This window comes from Geotrypetes seraphini, chromosome 5, assembly GCF_902459505.1.
Source record: "Geotrypetes seraphini chromosome 5, aGeoSer1.1, whole genome shotgun sequence".
NCBI lineage: Eukaryota > Metazoa > Chordata > Amphibia > Gymnophiona > Dermophiidae > Geotrypetes > Geotrypetes seraphini.
This window is the reverse complement of record NC_047088.1, coordinates 175,412,700-175,428,674: the sequence shown is the minus strand read 5'-3', so window position 1 is coordinate 175,428,674 and position 15,975 is coordinate 175,412,700. Positions and strand designations below refer to the sequence as shown.

Genomic DNA, 15,975 nt, shown 5'->3' with positions numbered 1-15,975 from the left:
CTATATCTGTGCCCTTATTGTCCTAATGTAAGGAAAGCTGATAAAACAAGAGCTGGCTACTGCTAAGATGAAAAACCATATCTTTACCTTTTGCATCATAATTCGTTGTCTCTTGCTCAACGTTGTCTGAAATCTTATCTCTTGACACCTTGATCAGGTACAAGTGTCTTTCCCCAGATTTGGAACTGGATATCAAACACACCTGAGCTCGGTTCATTGCTCCCTGAAAAACAGAACCACTAAGGCTGACTCTTATCACATCTTTGACCACATGAAATCCTACTCCAGGGCTTCTTAAAAAGAGATTATGTACTTACCCTGGTAAGCTCTTTTCCAGTAGGTAGGTGAGACATTCTAGACAGCTGGGTTATTTCCTCATACCCGCATGCTGCAGAAGGAATCCACTCTGGATTTTTCACTTTGCCTCTGGTGTAATTCACCAGTTTAGCGCCCTCTACAGTTATTACCCAAGCACCGAGAAGCACCTAATACAGTGAGGCATCTGTAGCAACAGGCAAAACAAATTGTTCTGCTCAAAAGTAACTAAATAGTACCAATAACCGCCAACACAAGCTTCAAAGGAGCACAGAAACTACTCACCAATAAATGGAACATATATACAGATTCTTCCCAGCCCTCAAGGGCTGGCAGGCATCTAAGAATCAGCTTGGAAAAGCATAAACAGACTGAAAACTGAAAAAAAACACAGGAAGGACAGGGTGGGGAGTCTAGAATGTCTCACCTATCTACTGGAAAAGAGCTTACCAGGGTAAGTATATAATCTCTCTTTCCAGTGCAATAGGTGAGACATTCTAGATAGCTGGGACATACAAAAGTAGTCCCCCAAAAAACCAGAATGGGCTTGCTGCGCCGGCCCTTAGGACCAGGTACCTGAAAGCCGAGTTCTGTCTTGCAGCTATATCCACTCTGTAGAATTTGGCAAACGTATGAAGACCATGTTGCCACCCTGCAAATCTCCTTAGGAGCGACAGATCTAGTTTCGGTCCATGAAGAAGCCACACTCCTTGTAGAATACACCTTGAAGGAAACATGGGACTGTTTCTAAGAAAGAATGTAGGCTGATGAAATGACCCTACGGATCCATCTGGAAATCGTAGCCTTGGAAGCGGGTGCGTCCCACTTAACAGAATGCGTCAGCACAAACAGATGGTCAGAGAGGTGAAACTCATTTGTGACCTCCAGATAACATAGAAGAACTTTGCGTATATCCAGTTTCTTCAACAGGTGGTCCTGAGTCCTGGAACCCGTCGCCTGAAAAGACAGGCAAACATACTTCCTGATTAACATGGAAAGCCGAAACAACCTTCAGCAAAAAGGAAGGAACTGTCCGAAGAGAAACCCCTGCCTCCAAAATCCAGAGAAAAGGGTTTCGGCAAGACAAAGCTTGCTGTTCCAACACACGACATGCCAAAGTAATGACAACCAGAAAAACGGTCTTGGCATCATGTCCAAGGGGGAAGCATCTTGCAGGGGCTCAAAAGGAGCCTTGACGAGGCTAGACAACACCAAGTTAAGGTCCCAGGTGGGGAAAAGATGCTTAACTGGTGGTCAGACACGACGAGTCCCCTTTAAGAATCAAGCAGCATCATGGTGAGATGCCAATGAGGACCGAAGGTCCCAGGCTCTAAAACAAGAAAGCACGGCCACTTGGACCCACAGAGAAGCCACAGTGAGGCCTTTATCTAAACCAACCTGAAGAAAAGTGAGAATAAGTGAGATTGGAGTTGAATATGAATCCACATGGTCTTGGAGCACCAGTGTTGGAAGGCCTTCCATGCTTTAGCATAAGCAGATCCTGTGGATAACTTTTTAGACTTGAGAAGAGTATCAATAACCAGGGCAGAATATCCTTTATGCTCTAAGGCTGCTGTACCTCAAGAAGGACATGGCGGTACTTGAGGGAGTCCAGAGAAGAGCAACTAAACTGATAAGGGGTATGGAAAACCTCTCATATACTGACAGACTGAAAAAGCTGGGGCTGTTCTCCCTGGAAAAGTGGAGACTTAGAGGAGACATGATAGAAACCTTCAAGATCCTGAAGGATATAGAAAAGGTAGACAGGGACAGATTTTTCAGATTATGGGGAACCACAAGTACAAGGGGGCACTCGGAGAAATTAAAAGGGGACAGGTTTAGAACAAATGCCAGAAAGTTCTTTTTCTCCCAGAGGGTGGTGGATACATGGAACGCGCTTCCGGAGGCTGTGATAGGCCGGAGAACATTACAAGGCTTCAAAGAAGGTTTGGATAGGTTCCTAGAGGATAAAGGAATTGAGGGGTATAGATAGGAGTAGAGGTAGGTTATAGGGATAGTCTGGGACCACTGCTCAGGCAATGGGCCTGATGGGCCGCCGTGGGAGCGGACCGCTGGGCGAGATGGACCTCTGGTCTGCCTCAGCAGAGGCAACTTCTCATGTTCTTATGATCCATATCCTCCATGGCTACTAGTCCCTGCATGAGAAGTTCCAGGTAGGCACTCAGCCGAAGGCTGCAACCCACATGCAGACGCTTCAGATCTGTTTACCATGGTCTGCGAGGCCAATCTGGAATCACCAGAATGAAGAGGCCTGGATGAGTTGCTATCCTCCGAATGACTCAATCAACCATCAGCCAAGGAGGAAAGACATACAGGAGAATCTCCCGAGGCCACAGCTGCACCAGAGTGTCAAGCCCCTTGCTTCCAGGCTCAGATTTGCGACTGAAGCGAACCACTTTTTTGTTTCTTGCTGTTGCCATGAGGTCGAAGCAAGGCCACCCCCAGCACTCCACAATCGCTTGGAATGCCTCTGGGGACAAGACTCGCTCACCCAGATCCAGAGTCTGTCTGTTGAGGAAGTCTGCTTCAATTTTGCACACTCCCGCCACATGTGCTGCTGTCAGCGCCAGAAGACGACGTTCCGCCCAAAGAAAAAGAAGGTGGGCTCCCTGAGCCAGAGGAGTGCTCTTGGTCCCTCCCTGGCGATTGATGTAGGCTATTGCCGTTGCATTGCTGGAGAAGACCCTGACTGCTTGGTCCTCCAGAGTCTTCTGCAATCTCATTACCGGTTGATGGACCACTTTCTCTGAAAGGGTGTCCAACACCCCTGAACAGAACTACAACTGCAATGGGCTCCCCAGCCCCGAAGGCTGGCATTTGTCATCACCACAATCTAGGAGGCAATGTGGAGCCCCTGCAGAGCAATTGCGGGCAAAGCCACCAGTCCATGCTTGCTCAGGCCTCCAGAGTCCACGGCAGACAAGTCTGCAAAGCGCCCAGGGAGAGAGTAAGGCATGCTGAACAGGACACATATCCACCCTTGTCCAAGAAACTACATCAAGTGTAGCAACTATAGATCCTAGAACCTGAAAATAATCCCACACCGAAGGAATCAGCCACTCCAGAAGAGAAGAAATCTGGTATACAGCTTCTGTCTGCGAGCTTCTGGCAAATAGACATGGCCCACAGTCATATCGAAGAGGACTCCCAGATATTCCAGCGACTGTGTGGGAGTCAGATGGTTCTTTCTGAAGTTGACAATCCAACCCAAATCTTCCAGCACCTGGACCACATTGAGGGAGCTCTGATCAGCCAGTCATCTAAGTAATGTAGGCTCATCTTTTGCAGTTAAGCTGCCACCACCACCATCACCTTGGTGAAGGTTTGAGGTGCTGTCGCCAGCCCAAAGGGCAGGGCCGAGAACTAGTAATGCTGTTTCAGAATATGAAACTGCAGAATTTGCGGTGGGCTACAAAAATGGGAATGTTCAAGTACACCTCTGTGAGATCCAGTGAGGCATGAAACTCCCTTGGAGCCACTGCTGCAATGACAGAATGCATGGTCTCCATTCGGAAGCGGGGAATCTTGAGAGCTGCATTCACGTGCTGAAGATCCAGAATCAGTCTTATATGTATTAGAGTTTATGTATCTATCTGCAGTTTAACTTTTGATAACACAGATTTGTATGACTTATGTGGTAAAGAATATTTTGATATACTCCTTTAGTAATATTGAGCAGTTCATCTAATTATTCTCCATATTTGTTTTCTAAGGCAGTGACTGCCCAGTTTGATTTTCAGCTTAGACAAATAGCCATGCTTTGTTTTAACTTGTCTCTGAAGAGCAGTTGTTTTAATTTGCTCTTGTTAAAGACAAAGTATTCCAGTGCAATAGGTGAGACATTCTAGACAGCTGGGTTATTTCCCCATACCCACATGCTGCAGAAGGAATCCACTCTGGATTTTTCACTCTGCCTCTGGTATACTTCACTGTTCAGTTTAGCGCCCTCTACAGTTTTTTCCTTGTGCATGACTGCGGTTGTGTATTACTGATATGCTTTTTATTGCTCACACAAGTACTGGGGTAATTTCTAAAGTGCAGAATGCTTATCTATCATAGTTGATCTCCTAAAGAGAATCATTGGTTCAAAGGCTGAGGAGAAGAGAGTCTTACTAGCACTCCTGTAATAATTAAAAAAAAAAACAAAACAAATAATGCAACATAGAAATACAACTTCAAAATGTAAACTCTGTGATTTGGATGCAAAGTACTGTTATGTCCTTGGTCACAAAAGGCAGCTCCACTAGTACGCCTTTCAGCAAACTCTAATCTATCTTGGATTAGAAAGTTGAAAGACATATAATGGAGCTTTTCTTGCTCATAGACATAAAACTTCAGGGTGTGTCTCAGAGAGAGCAAAAGAACGTGTATATTGAACTTCTACACCTAACCATTCTAGGATTTTGTCACTCTGCTTTGTCAATACAAAACTACTCGTACAGGACAGAGCGCTTGGATTTGAAAGTTGAAAGACTAAGGGGTCCTTTTATCAAGCTGCGGTAGGGGTTTAACGCGTGGAATGCCAACGCCTGCATTGAGCAGGCGTTAGTTTTTTAGCCGGCCACGGGGGTTAGCACGTGATGAAATGTCCGATGCGCTAACCCCGCTAGCGCGGCTTGATAAAAGGACCCCTAAGGCTGATGCTTAGTATCTTCTATCGCCAACTCCTGACTGCCCCCTCACCAACTTAGGAAAGCTGCAGCAAAGTGAAATCATGTCCCCTTACTACCCATATTCAAACCCCACCTAAAACATCACCTTTTTGAGTCTTATTTTTCTTCTTAATCCTTAGCACTCCTCAACAGCTTTGCTGATTTTGGCCATGCGGCCTATAATAAATATATTTCCTTAAGCCTGTTGTCTCATCCGTGGTCTTGTCTAGAATGTAAACTGCACGCAACAGGAACTAAATAGCACAGTGTAATCAAGTAAAACTAAAGAAATGGTAAGCAGCAGTTGTAATAGGAGCAGTATCTGCAGTTCCCTTGTATTTTACAATTAAATCTTGAAGGGTTACAAGTGCAAACCCACCTTTAACAGCATGGCCAGCATGGTGAGTAGTGTGTCCATGTAATCATACAGTTTGCCTTGTGACAACAGCAAAGTGGATCGATGAAGCAGCAGTTTTAATTCCTAAATAAAAGTTGAACATGAAGAGAAAGGTTTTCAAATCTTCATCCTCATTTTCATAAAACATTCTGGGGGAGGGAAGGATTGGGGCTATTTGGTAATAATTATTCATAATTTTGTTATTTGTATTATAATAAGTTTAAAAAAAATCTTTATTCATTTTTAAACTTATAATAAGTGTGATAACATATCCATACAAATAACCATAAATATATCACTTAATAATCAACAATGATACATATAATATTCTCTTATCTCCCCCCTCCCCACCCTTATCTATCATATAATCAATACTTATACATGTAACAATAAAAATACCCTCCCTCCCACCCCATAATTGAACTTGTAAATTTAAGGGAAACAAGATTTTTCTAATCATTACAATACTTTGTTAATGGCTCCCAAATATCTTGAAATTTCCTGAAACAACCCTGTTGTATTGCAATAAGTCTCTCCATTTTATAAATATGACATAATGAGTTCCACCAAAAATTATAATTTAATCTATTCCAATTATATGTAATTTGTTGAATGGCAACCCCAGTCATTATAAGTAATAATTTGTTATTATTTGTAGATATCTGAATTTTTGCTCTCATTGCCATACCAAACAGCACAGTATCATATGATAATGCCACAGGGTTATCTAATAAACAGTTAATTTGGTCCCAAATTGATTTCCAAAAATTCATAATGAATGGACAATAGAATAATAAATGATCTAAAGTCCCTGCTTCGAGATGACAGTGCCAACATTCATTAGACTTAGAGCTATCCAATTTTTGCAAACGAACAGGGGTCCATAAAGCTCTATGTAACAGAAAAAACCAAGTTTGTCTCATGGATGCCGACACTGTACATCTCATCCTCCAAGACCAAATTCGTGGCCATTGAGACGCATTAATTTGATGCTTAATCTCAATGCTCCAAATGTCTCTCAGACCTGTATTTGTTTTTTTCTTAATAAGTCCAGTTAATAATTTATAGCACTGAGCGGCCTGGTGACCCAAGAAGTCTGTCTGAAAACATAGGAACTCCAGACTATATTGATTATTAAGATTTTTCCAGTCAGGGAACCCCGCCTGAATGGCATGCTTCAGTTGCAACCATCTAAAACTTTCTGATTTAGTAAGACCATATTTATGCTGCAACTGTGAAAATTCAAGCATTTTACCATTAGAAATAACATCCTCTAATATACATATTCCTGCTATCATCCAATGCTTCCAGACAAGTGTATTATAATAATTAATAAATATTAAAAACAAAATTGAATATATAAAAGCATAAAACACTCAAGGGCCAATCCCATTTGTTAGATCATAGCATTGCAACACTAGAGACTCGGGCTTCAGCTATGTGTCCTGTCTAATGGAGACATCAGGGGTTAGGAATGGCTGAGGGGAAATCAAACTCAATCCTGGGCAGGAAGAGAAGATGACTGCTATTTCTGGGATTCTGCTATTTCCTGAAGAAGAATGTTACACTCACAGCCTTCCATTTCCTGTAGCAGTTGAAGGGTAAATTCATTGCGTGACATATTAGCATAGATTTGCATAATATATCATATACATTTGTATTATACTTTAAAAAAATAAAGTTGCTCTCTGACACATATTGTGTGCCAAGATTATTTGGGAGAGCAGAGAAAAAGGGTCTTAACATATACATTGAATGACTGCATTTAAACTTACTTATTATTGTTTGTTCTTTATAGTTTCCCCTGCTTAAATGTTTTCCTTCACCCTTTCCTTTTTACCTGTGCCTCTCCCATGTACCAGTTACTTGTGTTTTTGGTATTAATTGCTGTTCTATGCAACTCCCTTCCTTTACCTTTATGTTGAGAAGATGTACAGTACTACCTCGATATTCACGGGGGTTCCGTTCTAGGACCCCCCCCCCCCCCGCGAATCTCGAAAAACCGCGAATATGGTTTTTCATGGGGGAGCCTGAAGAGGGCAGCAAGAGAGCAGCTGGAGCGCCGCGAGTGCAGGAAATCACTCGCGGTACGCTCCAACTGCCTCTTCCTGCACTAAGTTGAGCCTTATCCAAACAGGAGCTGCGTGTCAAAGCAGCTCCTGACTGGATAAGGCCTGACTTAGTGCAGGAAGAGGCGGTCGGAGCATACCGTGAGTGATTTCCTGCACTCGCGGCGCTCAAGCTGCTCTCTCCTGCTGCCCTCTCCTTGTCAGCAGTTCACGGTTGGAAAATGCCGCAAATGACCGGGACCGCAAACCTCCAACCACGAACGACCAGGGGAACACTGTATTGTGTTTTAGCCAGTTTAATGTATGCTGCAGGCAACATACAATTATTATTGTACGTTGCTATGTTGCAACTCTAATACTATAGAATAAGTCCCTTGGGAGAGTATAACTGACTTATGTGGAGGCATGAACTGGTAGCAAATGAAACGCCAGGAAGCGTGCTGCTGTCCTCCTACCATTTAGGTTACATAGGGGCAGGGAAATGTCAGAGAGGACTGGGGATCAAAGTAGAGGCAAAGTGGGTGCAAATATGCTAAAGTGCCTAGTTACAGCTCTGAAGTGAAGGCAGAAGATGAAGAAAGAGGGGAGGGGAGGGGAGGAAGGATGAATTGGGAGGAGAAGAAAGGGGGATTAAAGGAAAGTAGGTTTGTAAAGGTAGGGTATTCTAATCAATAGAGGGAGGGGAAGAGATCCAGACTCACACACTTTTACACATATCCCCCTGCTAACATGGGCACACTTCCTCTAATTCCTTCAACTTACACACACATACCTCACATCCCCTTTGAGCCCCTAACTAGCTCACATATACAGATTCCACTTAACTTCTGCCTCCTGCGTAGGAAGACATGGCAGCCCAAATTCAGCACTACTATTATGCTTTCAATATAAGAAAACCAGTTTGGTGCAGAGGTGGATATAGGCTGCCACTGCTACACCTAGTCCATCAGTTTCACATGACAATTCTACAGGAAATACAGCCCTTCCCAGAATTGTGGGAGATTTATTTATTTATTCAATTTTCTATACCGCTCTCCCAGGGGAGCTCAGAACGGTTTACATTACTTTATCCAGGTGCTCCAGCATTTTTCCCTGTCTGTCCTGGCAGGCTCACAATCTATCTAATGTATCTGGAGCAAGGGGGGGGGGGTCACAAGGAGCAGTGTGTGCCACGCTCTCCCCAGATTCAGAGCGCAAGTGACACTGAGGAGATTTCCTTTCAGTCCCCCTTGCTACTGACAGTATTTGTTACCTTGGAATACAGACTAAGATAAGTGTTAAAGGAGGTGTGCAATTTATGTTACCGAACAAGAGAGGGAAATATGGAAAAAGGGTATCCTGCCATTTGATGTAAAACACAAGTAAGTCTACCTGCTGGGCAGCATTAGAATCTTGTGCCAGAGTATCTGGATCATACATGGGCTCCAGGGCCTCCAAGGCTCTCTCAGGCTGCCCCAGTTGCTGCTGAAGAGTGGAGAGGGAAATCCTTGCATCCAAGTGCAGTGGTGCCATGTCGACCACTTTGCTATAGCTCTCAGCAGCACGCTCCATGTGTCCCAAAGCTTTCAAGCACTCTGGAAACAAAGAAATATAAAAAATATGACTGTAGCCAAGGACCAGAAGGCACACTTAGCTTGCACAATTCACTTATTTATTAAAATGTGATATGTTGCTAAGCTGGGCACAAACCTAATAAAAGAAAGAAGAGAACTCCATATGATAGAAAAGTAGCTAATTCACCTCATAAAACCACACACTTTCAAGATCCACACAAATTTTCCCCCCAAAACAGGTCCACTTCAACAGTGCCTCCTATCCACCTAGACCCTATAATCCAAAGTTTAGTTTATTTGCATTTGACATACTGCCCTTCGCCAAAATCAGAGCGGTGTACAATAAAACTACTTAAAAGCAGGAAAGAAATTACATAAAATCCAAAAAGAGCAGGGAAAGAACCGAAAGAAAAAGAACAACCCAATCCAGAGTAGACGCCGGTGGTAATTAGGTGGGTTGTAGAAATGGAAAGATCAATTTCAAAAGATGGATCTTAAAGAAGGGTTCGAAAGATCTGAAAGGATTGTACAGAGCAAATTTCAGCAGGAAGAGTATTCTAGAGTAAAGGAGAGGTACAGAAGAAAGCAGAATGATGAGTAGGCTCTAAACGAGAAAAATGTAAAGGAGGCAGTGATATGTGGGATGCTGAAGCAGAATACAGTGATCTCGGGGAAATGTAGGGGAAAATATGAACAGATAGCCAAGGGTAAGAAGTTTGAATTGGATCTGGAAAGGTATAGGGAGCCAGTGGTGGTGTGCAAGAAGAGAAGATACATGATCTATTTATGTGCATAGTGGTATTTTGAGACATTTGAGAAGAAATTTAGGGAGACCAGCATAGACTATGTTACAGTAATCAAGGCATGAAGAAATCAAAGGCAGAGGAAAGTGACATAGGAGGGGTTATTAAGGGAGCTCCAGGGAGAACAGATGCAATGAAGAGACTGGAAACATGATTTAATCATCACAGAGATATGGAGAGAAAAGATAACTGTGAATCTGTACTACCCCAAGGATTTTGAAAGAACTAAGGGGAGTGTTTTGGATAGAGGGTGTTAAGGATGGGAAGCCAGAGTGACTAGTGAACCAGAAAGCAAGAGATTTAGAAACAATAAGAATGAGACAATTAGAGGACCACGAAGACTCAATTTTCTCTAAACAGAGCTGAAAAGGACCCCAATGCTCCAAAAAGGCCACCATGAGTATAGTCTTTTTTAAAATTAAAGCGCCAATAAGAAATGCATTTGAGTGCATACACAGATTGCAAAATGAACATGCTTACAAGAAGCATCAAAGAGGCAATAGAAATTGCAAGACACCCCAATAAGTTCAATTCGGATAAAGGGCTCCCCATAAACAAAGCATGGCAACCTCTCATCCAAAAGAAACTTAGTGCAAAAAGGACTGGGGCCAAGGACAAATGCCTTTTCCCTCCATCTCACAAGTCCGAGCCTCTTTTCTGACAGTCATCCTGGCTTTCCAATGAACTGTCCGTTCAAAATTCAAACTTTCCCCCAAAATTCAAATCCAACAGACTTCCCTGTTCTCAATCAGGTCAGCCCCACAAACTTTCCTGCCAAAAATTCAAATTCTTGACCCACAGACTGCCCTGGTTCTCAATAAGGTCCCACTATATATAAAGACACACTGCAGACCTCATACCATACCCTGAAAAAAGTCACAGAATGATGGCTGAAACATTGGTTCTTTTTACAGCGAGACCCGGAAACCTGCTACATTCATATTCCTGCATCTTTATCTTGAGAAAAAAAAAAAAAATGAAACAAATAGTGAGGGGAGTGGCCAAGATGGTGGTGGGAGGTGAAAGTTAATCAGGAGTCTCTCCTTGTTTGCTAGCTTTTGCTAGATTTTCCTGCTTTGATGCCTCATACAAAGAGCAAAGGCGCAGTCCGGACGAGACCTTCATCGATGGATGCTTCAACGTTGCTGCGCCAGCCGACCCTTGATTTCGCTACTAGGACTCCTTCAAACACTGGAGAGTGAGGCTTGCTTGCGCTGGCGCCCAGGGACATGGCTGCTGTGCTGGAGCAGGAAGTTTCATTATCACCTCCAGATCCATATGTTCCTCTGTGCCCTGTGGGTGGGACACCCGAACAGCAGAGCAATCCCGATATCGAGGTGGTTGCGGGAACACTCTTTGTGGAGGGGACTCTGGTGGAGAAAGGCCCTGTGGAGAAGGTAAAATCGACCGGAGCTGCAGGTTTTATTGCAACTCTGCCGGAGGTAACTTTAATGGATGTGTGGAAAATGCTCCAAAGAATGGACGGAACAGTTCAGAAGTCTGCTCAAGAAACAACAGATTTGGTAAGGAAAGTAGACTCTCTAGCTAGGATTGTTGAAGACTCTAAATCTGAGAATGAGGTTAAATTTGCAGCAGTAAATGAAGATATAAAACTTTAAAATCAGTAGTGGATACTTATGATACACAGAAAAATAGAACAGTTAGAAAATTTCAACTGGAGGCTCAATTTGTGTTTGTTAAATTTCCCGAGAACACTGGAAATTTCAGCAGTGGAATTGTTTAGAAAAATATTTAACACAAAATCTTGGTTATGCTCCCAAGGCCATACCTCCTTTAAACAAGATTTATTACCTACCTTCAGGCACAAAAAAAGCCAGGGAGTGATCCAGTAAAAGAGAATCAAATAGAACAAGTTCAAACTGTAATGGACTTGGGAAATGTTTCAGAAATTTAGGAATCAACAATAAAAGAAAGAGCTACTCTGCTTGTTTCCTTTATTTTTCAGCAAGATTTAAATTCAGTCTTGAAGTTTTACTTTCGAAAATCACAAGTTCCCTTTTTTGGGCAGCGACTATGGATATTCCCTGATGTAAATAAAGAAACTCAAGAAAGAAGAAAACTTCTTAGTAATGAGGCAAGAAACAAAGGAGATTGGGGCCACTTTTCAATGAATGTATCCATGTAAGTGCCTCATTAAGTATGCAGGGACAAAATATATTTTTTTTGTTCCTGACCATCTGCGGACTTTTCTAGACTTAAAGAAAATCTCCAGAGGTTAAAAGGATGTAATACAGATACCAGGAGTTACCGTTTAAGCCTTTTAGTTCTTTCTTTATTCTTCAAAATTTTAGTCCCATGTATTAAAGTCTTCTCCCTCATAGGTTTTTGAGGTCTAAGAAGATAAAATAATTTGTTTCCTATATAACTCTTAGTTAATTCTGAGATTGCCAATTGTTTTCTTTCATTTTTCCTGCTCAAGTTGTAATGCTTGTATAATTTTTCAAAATATAATAAATAAAGAATAATAAAAAAAAAGAAACAAGTAGTGTAGACCTCCTAGTCACCAATTTCCTTGATGTTTCTAAGAGTAACATCCAATGAGCTTTTAGAAATAGTTGTGGACATTCCTATGTTTTAGGTGGATTAAGGTAATATATACTTTTAAGGTGAGGCAAAGTTGAGTCAGGAAAGTTAAGATTCTCTTTTATCTGTAAAACAGATCTTTAGGTGAAATTGAATGTACCTGTGGAAAATTCAATATTCAAACACGGATAAATATTTTTCATAGTCTCTAATTTACGATGTATAACAGTTTTATCCACTACCAAAGTAGATGACTCCTTTCACTTGTTTCAAATACTACTGACTAGACTAATTTCTTTTTAGTCTCATTCACCTGTTTCTCCTCAAATTATGATTTCTGTACTAACTGTGCAGAAAATTGAGCAAACAATAAGCAAACCTTATGAATGGAGCCCACCGCTGTCCATATGTCCTCCACTGATATCACATTAGGATGAATCAGGGGAGATACCTTTGGTACAACAGGCAGCTCACCAAAAGCTGGCACAGAGTCTTTTTTTCCTGCTTACTCTAAGGAGGAAGCTCTTCCGGGTCTCGTGAAACCTGAAGCCGGGCTCTTGCTGTCTCCTATGATATCTCCTCCATCTCTGTGGACGCTTGGGCAGAAAGCCCCACCCAATAGCCGCTGGTTCTTCAATGAACTCTTGCAGCTGGAGGCCTTCCCCATGCCGTTCCACTGGTGATGGATTAGGATTAATGGAGCTAATACTTCGCCTCCTGAAAGAGAACCCAACTCCAGGCGGCTCTCCTCTAGCAGAACACCTCCTCCACCTGGCTACATGAAGCTCCGAATAGAAAGTTGACTAGCCAAAAGGGTAGATGTTAAGGTAGGAATGGGTTTCCTTACCCTTCCCTTCCTTTTTGGCATTATAGAAAACACCAATAAAGATAAAATGACTCTTAAAATCAGGAGCTCCAATTCAACACGCAGCCATCTTGGATCTGCCCATAACAAGTACTTTAATACTCAGATATTCTCTGGTGTTGGCAACAGCCATTGTATCATTTAAATATCTTTGTGGCATAATGCACACGCGATGAGTCTCTTTAAATTGAAAGGAAGCTTTAGAAGTTTAAAGGGGACAGACTCAGGAGTAACCTAAGGAAGTATTTCATCATGGAAAGTGTGGTAAATTCATGGAATGGTCTTCCATTGGAGATGGTAGAGACAAAGACTATATCTGAATTCATGGGACAAATACATAGGATGTTTAAGGGTGAGGAATAGTGGGTGGTATGGATGGGTTGACTGGATGGGCCATGTGATTTTTATCTGCTTGCATATATTTCTTTGTTTCTATCATAAGGGTGTGGTGGCTGTGTTAGTCCATTTTCCAAGGTAGTATAAAGAAATAAAACAAAAAACAAAGGAAATAAGGTGATACCTTTTTTATTGGACTAACTCAATGCATTTTATCATGAGCTTTTGAAGGTAACCCTTGTTCTGCAGATCAGAAATAAGCAAATGTTGACAAATATCAGTATATACCGTATATAAGGAAAACAGGTATCATCTTATTTCCTTTGTTTTATTTCTTTATACTACCTATCATAAGGACATAAGAGTTGCCATACTGGATTAGAAAAAGAGTCCTTCTAGCCCAGCATCCTGTTTCCAATAATGGTCAGTCCATGTCACAAGATCCTGGTAGAATCTCAAAAAGTAGCAAGATTCTATGCCACTTAACACCTGTGCTGTGGCTTTCTCCATATCTACCTTAATAATGGTTTATAGGCTTTTCCTCTAGGAATCTGTCCAAACCGCTTTTAAATCCAGCAACAACTGTGTTTAACACTTGCTCCATCAATGAGTTCCAGACTTAACTGTACATTGACTGATAAAATATTTTCTCTTATTTGTTTTAAATGTAACTATGAAACTTCATGAAATGTCCCCTAATCTTTATACTTTTTGATAACGTTAACAATTAGTGTTTATGCATTCCACTTCATATAAAATTTTACAGATCTCTTTTGTATTTCCTCTAAACTATTTCTTCTGAAGAGCCCTAACCGCTTTAGCCTCTCCTTATGAGTCATTCCATTCCCTTAATCATTTTGGTCTCCCTTCTCTTTATCTTTTCCAGTTCCACTATATCTTTTCTGAGATGCAGTGACCAGAATTGCACACAGTATTCAAGATGTGGTCTCATCATGGAACAATACATAGGCATTATGCTATCCTGTGTTTTATTCCTTATTGTTTTCCTAATAATTCCTAACATTCTGTTGCTTTTTTGTCTGCTGCCATTTCTTATTGAGCAGAAGAATTCAATGTATTGTCCACAATGACAGCTAAATTCTTTTTTCTTGGTGGTGACTTTTAATGTGGAATCTAGCTCAAAGGATAATTTGGTTATTCTTCCCAATGTACATCACTTTGCACTTGTCCACATTCAATTCCATCTGCTAAGTCTTCCGCCTTCTAAGGTTCTCCTGCATTTACTCACAGTGAATAGTGTCCCTGTGAGGGAGTCTATTGGATGCTACCACTCCACCTGCTGGATACTGCCTCACAATGTCAGAGCCACCTTAATTTCCATAGCCTCTCCCAAGGGGGCAGTGACATGAGGGGTGGAGCTAGGGAAGCAGTGGACAAGAATTATAAAAAGCAGGGCCAGAGTTGGGTTAAGGAAGTCCAGGGAAGGAAGAAATGATCTCTAGCATCTTCCTTGCCTATGTGCATCCAGATACTCTGCTTGGCTGAGGTAAGCCAATCTTTCTGTATTTCAATATATGTGAACCATGGTCTGAAATCTGGCTGAGGACAGACATGGCAACCCAGAGAGACTTTGTAGACTGTGTCTTGGGCCTCGTCAGCCACACACCCATCTCAAGACTTTTTCTTCAGAATTAAGAGACTATTGTCTTTTGTTCCTGATCCTGTGAACAGCCCTCCGATTTTGAGTTAATCAAGTGCCTACTTTAACCCTTTGCAACCTTGTCTGATTGTGTCATTGAAGGCCCATCCTGAACCTTCGCTCACACTACTGCAGTCCCCAATGGTGATGAAAGGCTATGCTAGTTCTCAATCTCAGTAAAACAGTCAAGAAAAAACTATCTTCAGCTCATAGCTCAAATCATATATATGGATTTTGGCCAAAAACCAAGCAGCAACATAGGCATTTTACATATTCCACACTAAACAGGGCAGCCCACTCTACAGCCTGAACTACTAAACACTTCAATAATTCCTTTACCTGCATGACGTAGCCAAACCACAGCCAGGTTATATTTTTCAGAGCAGACCAAGCTACTGAGGAGGGGTAAAGCTGAGTTATACTCGCCAACATCAAGAAAAGCCTCAGCAGCATCGAGGTAGAGATCACCCATGTCCTCAGGATTCTGCTCCATCAGCAAGTTTAAGAGAGGCTTCAAACAAAAAAGCAAAGCAGTATTATTATGTACAATCTGAAATTAATAACCAAGGCCAAATAAATCACATTTATATTTTCTACTCTATGGTCTTCAACTACATCAAAACTAATTCCTTGACCTCCACTCCTGAATGAAAGATGTTTGTGCTGTACAGCCTGAATAGATTTGATTTTAGATTCCTTGTCTTTTTGGCAGTACATCTAGAGGAGTTAGGCTAGGTATTTTCTGTCCCCACAGGGCTTA

General features: G+C 41.9%; 1 protein-coding gene across 4 annotated transcripts in view; it reads right to left on the bottom strand.

Annotated features, from left to right (window-relative positions):
- The window catches only part of GTF3C3 (general transcription factor IIIC subunit 3), a 98,622-nt gene that overhangs the window by 31,744 nt on the left and 50,903 nt on the right, over nucleotides 1–15,975 (bottom strand). For all 4 annotated transcript variants that reach the window (XR_004539522.1, XM_033945216.1, XM_033945215.1 and 1 more), the window contains 4 exons: nucleotides 15,555–15,726; nucleotides 8,826–9,028; nucleotides 5,368–5,469; nucleotides 88–223 (listed from right to left, as the gene is read on the bottom strand). Coding sequence is in view for 3 of the 4 variants with exons in the window: in XM_033945216.1 (XP_033801107.1) it covers nucleotides 88–223; nucleotides 5,368–5,469; nucleotides 8,826–9,028; nucleotides 15,555–15,726 (613 nt within the window). In the remaining variant the exon portion in view is untranslated. The remainder of the gene's footprint in view (nucleotides 1–87; nucleotides 224–5,367; nucleotides 5,470–8,825; nucleotides 9,029–15,554; nucleotides 15,727–15,975) is intronic.